At 37.9% G+C, this 8,851-nt stretch overlaps 1 protein-coding gene across 4 annotated transcripts; it reads left to right on the forward strand.

The window, feature by feature from the left end:
• Positions 1 to 499: 499 nt before the first annotated feature.
• On the forward strand, positions 500 to 8,187 carry mmadhcb (metabolism of cobalamin associated Db). Of its 4 annotated transcripts, XM_066686754.1 has the most exons (10): positions 500 to 515; positions 776 to 897; positions 1,879 to 2,005; positions 2,141 to 2,179; positions 2,283 to 2,421; positions 3,671 to 3,888; positions 4,416 to 4,524; positions 4,860 to 4,990; positions 6,728 to 6,814; positions 7,554 to 8,187. In XM_066686754.1, the coding sequence occupies exons 3-10, from the start codon at positions 1,991 to 1,993 to the stop codon at positions 7,746 to 7,748; spliced, it is 933 nt and encodes a 310-aa protein (XP_066542851.1). In that variant the 5' UTR covers positions 500 to 515; positions 776 to 897; positions 1,879 to 1,990; the 3' UTR covers positions 7,749 to 8,187. The 4 variants fall into 4 exon arrangements, with proteins under 4 accessions (XP_066542851.1, XP_066542850.1, XP_066542852.1 ...); XM_066686753.1 differs by lacking the exon at positions 500 to 515 and having other exon boundaries at positions 1,908 to 2,025; XM_066686755.1 differs by lacking the exon at positions 500 to 515 and having other exon boundaries at positions 1,908 to 2,005.
• The last annotated feature ends 664 nt before the right edge of the window (positions 8,188 to 8,851 follow it).

Genomic DNA, 8,851 nt, shown 5'->3' on the forward strand with positions numbered 1-8,851 from the left:
ATGTCAGCTATGGTGTTAGTTGCTTATTTTACTCAGCATGTCGTCTAGCATATTAAAAACACCACACGTGTTAACCTGATAGAGGGGGTCTTAACAGCATAATTCATTTTACACCTGAGTACAACATATCAGTATCTGCACAGTCTGTCAAGATAAGGTACTTGCTGCCAGATTTTCAGATTTTCCTGGCTAAATATTTAACGATTTCCAGTAAATTGACCTGGACTGGCCACGCATTTGCTTCAACTTAACTGTATATAAAAGATGTATGTATGTAACTACTGTTACATATAGTTACATAGGGTGACCAGACGTCCTATTTACCCTCTTTTTAGACTTAAAAAAATGCCGGGGCGGAATTTCATTTAGTTTTTCTAGAGCTTGCATAGAATTTCGAGAAGCGTTTCGTTCACAAACTAGTCCCGCCCTCCCCTACTCCGATTGGTTCGCTTGAGTGAGAAGGGGGCGTGGTGAAGGGGTGAGAGCTCATCACCCACAAAATATATCATTTACAGGTATTTCTTACGTACAGTATTGTATTGTTCATGTCCACATCCGAGTGAAATTTACTGACGCTAAATCACAGCTTAGGAATTACTCTATTAAAGAAACTGATAGGATATCATATGTATTTTCAGCTGAAAAACATTATAGAATGACTGTTTAATGCAAAGGGTGGGTTGTTAACAGCACACGGAGGGTTTTAAAAGTCCAAATACTCGTTAAATACATAAAACTATCTGTCCTCTACTTCGTTTTCTTTGTATCACTGTAGATCTCGTTTTTTGAACCCTGGCGGCTTCCGTCGTTGTCACCAGAAGGTTAAACGAGAAGAGCCTAACACGAACAAGTGGAGTTTTACAGATCGATTATAACGATCTAACTGGACCGATACAGGTGAGAATTAAGCTACAGTAAAGGTTGAGAAAATGCGTTTACAGCTATGGAGAAGGTTAATATTCGCGATTTAACTGTGACCAATACTTTTGTACACTGTTGTAACCTTCATATCCTAGAAACAGCATGGAACACACTAATGTTATTCTTCTTTTTTTGTCAGAGCGTAAATTAGGATTAGTTCGTTTCAACTAATAAGCATATCTCATATTATGTGAAACAAACCTGACGTTTGCTTATTTGCTAGCTTCTTATTGGAATTTTCCGTTCCACCTTAAATGGTACAGCCGTTCAAGTAGGATTTAAGGTGGAACGGAAAATAGCAAAAAGCCTAATTTAGCCTCGTTAGACATAAGCAGGTGTATTTTTGTAAGTGTACATTTTTTAGCTCACAGATAATGAGAATAAAACAACTCGTGTTACATAAGGGGTCCTGCAGGTGACATCCTTTCATAATAAAAGTAAGACATGCCAACAACGTAATTATGCATATGGATGACTTATTTATGCGTGGGAATGGTCTCCTAATTTGTGGGAATTTATATTTCGCTGTGTGTCAGTGACTTAATACCGTATGGGAACCAGCTGTTTAAATAGTTGGTTCCCTTGCATGTTGTAACTTTCCCCTTGCTCCATCACACCCACTTTAATTTTGGACTGCTTTTTTTTTCATTAGTTCGTTATTGAATCAAATATTGTTGGGAGGAGAGTGATTTCTAAAATGCACATGGCCCACCAGGACTGGGCTAACAAGTAGATCCCATGATAGAAGTTGTTCTTACACATTATTAATTATTCACTTGCCTTAATTTTATATAAAAAAAAAAATCAGGAGTAGGCTTACATACATGTGGCTTACAATTTTGTATCCAGATGTATGAATTCTCATAGAAATGGGATTAAAAAGTGTGGATATTCTAACATTGTTATCACCTTTTTACAGTTAACCAGACTGCTCTCTCTCTCTCTGGTTAAACATAGAAATCCTTATTTGTGAAATACCTCCCCAGGACCAGACCTTGACCCCTGATTCTGCCCCAGAAGGACATGATTATAAAAGATGTGAAACACTGCTCTAAAATCTTCAGCTGCTATGTTTAACCCTGATGTATGTGTCATATTTGCATTGTGCGTCTCATTCATGTCTCATAAGACTCACGTTTTACTCATTATTTCAAGGCTAGACACTGAGAGCCTTTCTCCACACAAAACATACATAATGCATTTGTAATATCATACACAGGTGTACTACAAAGAAGAGAAGCCCAAAAGAATGACCAGTGTAAGTCAAATTGCCCTTCCACCGTCTGTGTTGAAGAAGGTAATCTGAATGAATATAGTGGGCCCAAACTTTGTTACACATGGCTGTGTTGTTTTCTTCCCAGGTGCTCTGTAGCAGAGTGAGGCTGGTTACGTACCTGCCAGGGCTTCACATTCTAGTGCGACGTGTTGCTGCAGCTCGGTCTTTCTCTGGAACATCTGGCTCTGATGAACCTCACCTCAATATCACACCCCCTGATATGGGTGTGTCTGCTTTTGACTGATTCTAAAATGTGGCTTTAAGGCGCAGTCAAGTCATTTTTACCAACAGAAAATTTTCAATATTTGTTTTATTCTTTGTTGGCCCAGAATGGACTATTTTATGCTCCATGGAGCGGGCTCCCACGTGGAGTTGGCCCTATAAAAAATTGATTTAGTTCTGATCTCTGATACCACTAATTATGTGTCAGATGTTTTATAACGTTATAATAACTGCTCATTCAAGATGTTTCGTATTTGATATGTTCCTGGTTCCTTTCTATTTAGCTGTGTGAGTTAAGTATAGTATAGGTGATAGCACCATTATAGCCTATTAAGGTTCGATACCTCCTGCTATACCAATATAAATATGTTCACTCATTCATTGTCTGTAGCCGCTTAAGGAAACACACACTCTCTCAATAACTCGCTCTCAATCATTGTGTGGTTTTAGACTTTGGGAGGAAACCAGAGCACCTGGAGGAAACCCATTGTGTCAACTGTATTGTCTTCTGATTCTTATGAGAACTCTGTTTTCTACATTATTCTATTCATCACTATTCACCTTTCCTTTGAATTCCTTTGAACTGAACACTTGGGCAGGATTTTCTGATTTCAAATTTAAAATGTGATATTTTCTTGTGGGCGGCACGGTGGTGCAGCAGGTAGTGTCGCAGTCACACAGCTCCTGGGACCTGGAGGTTGTGGGTTCGATTCCCGCTCCGGGTGACTGTCTGTGAGGAGTTTGGTTTGTTCTCCCTTTGTCCACATGGGTTTCCTCTGGGTGCTCTGGTTTCCTCCCACAGTCCAAAAACACACATTGGTAGGTGGATTGGTGACTCAAAAGTGACCTTAAGTGTGAATGTGTGTGTGTGTGTGTTGCCCTGTAAAGGACTGGCGCCCCCTCCAGGGTGCATTAGCCTTTGCCCAATTATTCCAGGTAGGCTCTGGACCCACCGTGACCCTGAAATGGATAAGCGGTTAGAGATGGATGGATTTTCTTGTTTTGATCCCTGAGGATCTGCATATAGGATCTATTCCTTTTTGAGATTTTGAGCAGGTTTAATTCCACCAGCCTTTGTTTCTGGAGGGAACACAGATTTTCATTACAGTAGTCTTTTAATACCATCCCCAAACATAAGCACATTTCTGTTTTTTATGTATTTGCTGAGTATGAGCAATATAATAGATTTGCCATGACATATCTATAGGCAACAGCTTTAATTTGGTTTTTCCATCTTCCTTTTCTGAATAGGGCTAAGAACTGTGTGGCCAGATGAGAGCATGGGCCCTTTTGGACCCCAGGACAAGCGTTTCCAGTTGCCTGGAAACACTGGCTTTGCCGCCCACCTAGAAGGCGTAGCACAGCAGCAGACCACCCCAGTAAACAGGACACTCCCAGATGTGTTAACAGCCCAGTCCAACTCTGAGAGACACGAATTTATACTTGCACAAATTGTCAGTGAATTTCAGGTAAGAATTTTAGATAGAATCCAGTCCAGGACAGAGCTAATGGAGTGTTATGTTTCTCAAATTTAAGAAAAAAATAAAGTCTTGGCGAGTAAAGGCATATAAAATCTAGTTAATATATTTAACAATTAAATTTTTAACATTTTAATAATTAAATTGTACATTGTAGATATTACTATAAAGGAAAATATTTAACTACCAATAGCGATAATATTATAAACCAAATTAATAATGTTAAGAAAATGTTATAGAATTTTAATAATTTAATAACACATTCAAAATTAGCCTAAGTCCTCAGAAATCAATTTCTCTGCCATGCTAGGCCCATCTATTATACATGATCTTTTTATATTTAGTTTAAGGCTTTTTTCTTTTCGATAATATCTTTTTATATATATATGTGGAGTAGGAAATACTGCATACTGTTGATTTTTGCTTTTAAAAGTTGGTTGTTTTGTTGCTGTCAAGTGCACTGTTATATGAATGACCTCATAATTAAATGTTCAATGTACACTGTCCTTTATTCACAGGGGAAAGGTGAACCTTCTTTATCAGAGAATGTCAGTTGTGTAGAGGGTTATTTTGACCATTCCAAAGTGGAGTGTGCGATACAATCCTGCCCAGAACTACTCAGGAAAGGTGTGTGTATGTATATGTGTGTATATGTGTGTATATGTGTGTATATGTGTGTATATGTGTGTGTGTGGTCATTTTTAAAAATGGCACAAGTTAAATGGAGAATGTATTCTGCTTTAGGGTAATGAATGTTGTAGTTTCTATAGTGGCCGCTGGATGGGAGCATAAGCTCAAGTAAATCTTGTGCTTAAATGAGAATTTCACACATTTCTGAAAGATATTAAATGAAGCAAAAAATCTTGTGCTGAAACTGGGATAAAATGTACCATTCAGCATTTATAATTTTTCAAACTCATTGTACATATTAATTTATTCCTTTTATTCTTTTAAATTTTCAGACTTTGAATTGATGTTCCCTGAAGCCCCTTCCAGCAATATGATGGTGGTAACTGTAACTCAGAAAACACAGAATGATATGACCGCCTGGTCAGAGGAGGTGGACCAGGAGAGAGAGGAGCTACTGGCAAAAGTGTGTAGCAGGAATTTTCTTTAAAAACTAAATATTTTAAGTGTTACCTTCTAATGTTTGTTTACAGAATGTAGTGTTGGTTTGAGGGTTCAAAGCATGTAAAATATTTTTTTAATTGTTTGGTGGAGCAGTGAATCTGTGTTATCTGAAGTGTACTCGAGGTGGTGTGGTGTGGTATTTGTACAGCACTGGGCTTTGGTGCAGTAGACATGTCACTTAACTGAATACCCTTAGCATGAGAGTGACTTATAAGATCCCGAACTAATCGTCCCACATCTGTGCCATTTAAGTTTTCACAGTCTTTCCAGAAGAGTAGAGGATTTTGCTCTAGGAAAGAGTAAGGAAATGTCCTATTGATGTACTTTCAGAAGAATGTTGTATTAGCAATGACTTCAGATAACTGGATTTACAGAGCCTGTTTACACCTGGTCATTTTATCTATTTGAGTATCAGGATTATATCTGGATAAGGGCAAGCCACATTTAAATACATGTGTAAACACACCCAAGGGAAATTAAATCAGATTGATGACATAACTTCAGGAAGTCATCTGAGACGCAGTCACACAGCTCCAGGGACCTGAAGGTTGTGGGTTCGAGTCTTGCTCTGGGTGACTGTCTTTGAGGAGTTAGGTGTGTTCTCCCTGTGTCTGTGTGGGTTTCCTCCGGGTGACTGTCTGTAAGGAGTTTGATGTGTTCTCCCCGTGTCTGCGTGGGTTACCTCCGGTTTCCTCCCACATTAATTAATTATCTGAGACGCATTTGAGCCACGTGGCAAACTTCTCCCCCTGTACTATATCACTGAGCATGTGATCTGTGTTTGCGAGGAAGACAATCCGAGAGGAGATTTCAAGGGAAAACATCTTTAGCGCAACACAGGTGCCAGTTGCTTCATAATGAGTGCGTTTGCATATTCCGTCCCACACAGCAACTGGATTTCATTCAGACTAAACAGAGAAGCATTTGATTGCCAATGTAAATGCATGTAGATGAGGATACAATTCATATATTAGTTATATACTAGTGACAAAGTGTAAGAAGGGTCTTAGTGCCCATGTATGTTAATTTTGTTATTTTGTTTATTTTATTTATTATTTATTTTTTAATTATTATTATTTTAATTGCATTAAATGGAGACAGCTCTCTCAGACTTTGATTTTTTTTTTCATTTCAGTCACATCATTACACCTCTATTATTCACTCTGAATTCTTTCCCAAAAGTTTTGAAAACAATAGTAGAGGGTTCCTCTCTTCAAGAACATGAAAAGGGAGGCAGACACAGCAAGAATGCTTAGACATGTCAGTGTGTGTGTACATGTCTGTGTTTGTGAGATTTTTTCTGTGTGCGTGTATGAGAAAGAGGGAGACGGAGAGAATTGCATGATAAAGCAGTGTGTGCCTCTGGCGCTGTGCGTTATTCACCGTCTGCTTCACATGGTGGTGACTGAGCTTTGCACTAATTGGTGTGAACCCAAGCTTTACTGGACAGACTGCTCTGTTTTTGTTGTCTAATCTCTTTTTTAAAAGGAACCACATCCTACATTTTCATTATTCCATTTATGAATGACTCTTATTTGTTTTAACATGACCATGTTCCAACTCTAATTTGTTTCTCAGAGCTGTTTTTGTTGTTGATATGGATCCTTTAAATCTTCTTCAGATGTTGTTACTGATTTTATTAAGTTTACTATGCCTTGATATAACCGTGATTAGTTTAATATTTAATATCTGTGTGTAGTTCATTGCAGGGGCAAAGGAGATCTGCCTCGCCCTCCAGACAGAGGGGTTCTGGGCCGACTTTATTGACCCATCATCGGGGCTAGCAGTAAGTTCACAACATAAACTGTTCCTTCTCAAAAATCTTATGTGAAATAGGATCAGGACAGAGCCGTATATAACAAATAGAGGAACATTAAAACAAAGGAACACTATGTAATATTTTTAACTACAAAACAAATTTGTGATGCGCCACTGGAAAATAGAGCTTCTGTCGTTGCTAATCCAGACTCAGCACTGCAGAAACTGCATTATGTAACTTTTGAATAGGGTAAGGAACCACCCTTTCGTCTCTTGCTGTAAAAACGAATTACACTCTGCATATGTAGGGGGAGCCCAAGAGCAAAAATAACAAATCGTAACTAGTGTTCTGTTGTAACAGTCAGCATGATGTAATAATTATCCATTATTATTAGACATGTTCTAAGGCTTGCTTTGTAGATTTAAAAAATGTCAGATTATTTTTTACTATTATAAACAACACTGAACAATTTCGTATTTTATTGATTTGAACAATGTAAATAACTGTGTATACCAATAACAATGTAAATAAACACCTATCAAGTGTTTTGTGCTGTTGTAACTGAATGGCTAGACTTTTTCTTGCCTACAATTTATGCAAGTAGCAACTGATCACAGATCAACCACTGCTGTAAATACTAGACTGAAGAACAAAGTAATATAATCGAATTGATAATTATAACTAGAAAGTCTTCACTGTTTCAGATCCCATGCTTACAAGGAATTTCTCCTTATCAATTAATTAATTAATTTCTTTTTACCTACAGTTCTTTGGGTCCTACACAAACAACACACTGTTTGAAACAGATGAAAGATACCGCCACCTGGGGTTTCAAATCGAGGACCTTGGCTGCTGCAAAGTGATTCGTCACAGCTTGTGGGGGACTCACGTGTTTGTGGGAACAGTTTTCACTAACGCACCACCCAACAGCCTTATAATGAGGAAGCTACAAGGGGATTAATGTCTAATATGCTAGTCAGGGAGATATTTTGAAACACTTATAATGCTGTTTTTCCAATCTTCATACTTGTCCCTTTGTATGTATCTGACCACCTCATACAGTGCCAAAGCAATGTATAGAGATTGGAAAATGGCATGATGATTACTTTCTATTCTTCAGATTTGTTGTAAATCCCTAAGGGGTGGTTTTTACATACATTGTATGTAAGTTAGGTACAACCAAAAAGCTATTTATTTATTTTCTGTATTGAAAAGTGCATAAAACGTCCTGGTTGCCTTTCCGTTAATTTCAGACCTCTTGTAGTTAAACCAGTTGTGTGTTGGTGTAGTGTCAGTCAGAAATTAATTTAATACATCTGGCTATATTAAATGAAATAGTAGGGAATCTCTACAACCCTAGTCAAATAAATGACTATGTTGCAAAATCTCATGCTGCAATAAACAGATAGTAATATTCTTTATAATTTTGTATGTTTTATTGCTTTGAGTAAAGTTAATGGATTTGATTATGTGGATTACCATTAGGTTTGATAATTTATAGAATTCACATTACCAAATTCACCCCCTTTATGTATACGCGATAAAGAATTAATCGTGCCTAGTGTAGACCTATTATCACATCTGTTGCTGCACGGTTTGTGTTTATCATCCTCTTAGTTCTTCATGAATGGCAACAGGACGCTGTTGGCTGGATGTTTTTTCTTGATGGATTATTCTCAGTCCAGCAGCACTGTGGTGTCTGATCCAGTCATACCAGTACAACACACCTTAACACACATCAGTGTCACTGACAATGATCCACCACCCAGATCATACCTGCTCTGTGGCTGTCCTTTGAAGAGCAGGATGAGATGGGGATAAGAAAATATGAAGAGAAACAGGTGCATTACAGTCTGTAATTGTAGAACTACAAAGGGCGCCTGTATGGTCCGTGGATCTCGTAAAACTGACAATGTATATACAAAATAGGTGTTCCTAATTCAAAGATCAGTATGTACATACTGATGTTGAATTATTAGTTCTGGATTACAGACCCCATTATAACCTTCCTGTAAGCTAGAATTATTCAATCCATTCTCTTCTGATATCTCATCAACCACAGAA

Source organism: Hoplias malabaricus, chromosome 12 (genome assembly GCF_029633855.1).
Source record: "Hoplias malabaricus isolate fHopMal1 chromosome 12, fHopMal1.hap1, whole genome shotgun sequence".
Taxonomy (NCBI): domain Eukaryota; kingdom Metazoa; phylum Chordata; class Actinopteri; order Characiformes; family Erythrinidae; genus Hoplias; species Hoplias malabaricus.

Coding starts and splice junctions, on each gene's coding strand:
- mmadhcb (XM_066686753.1), top strand. Junction 4,525..4,859: donor CCCAGAACTACTCAGGAAAG/GTGTGTGTATGT, acceptor TTAAATTTTCAG/ACTTTGAATTGATGTTCCCT. Junction 6,815..7,553: donor ACCCATCATCGGGGCTAGCA/GTAAGTTCACAA, acceptor TTTTACCTACAG/TTCTTTGGGTCCTACACAAA.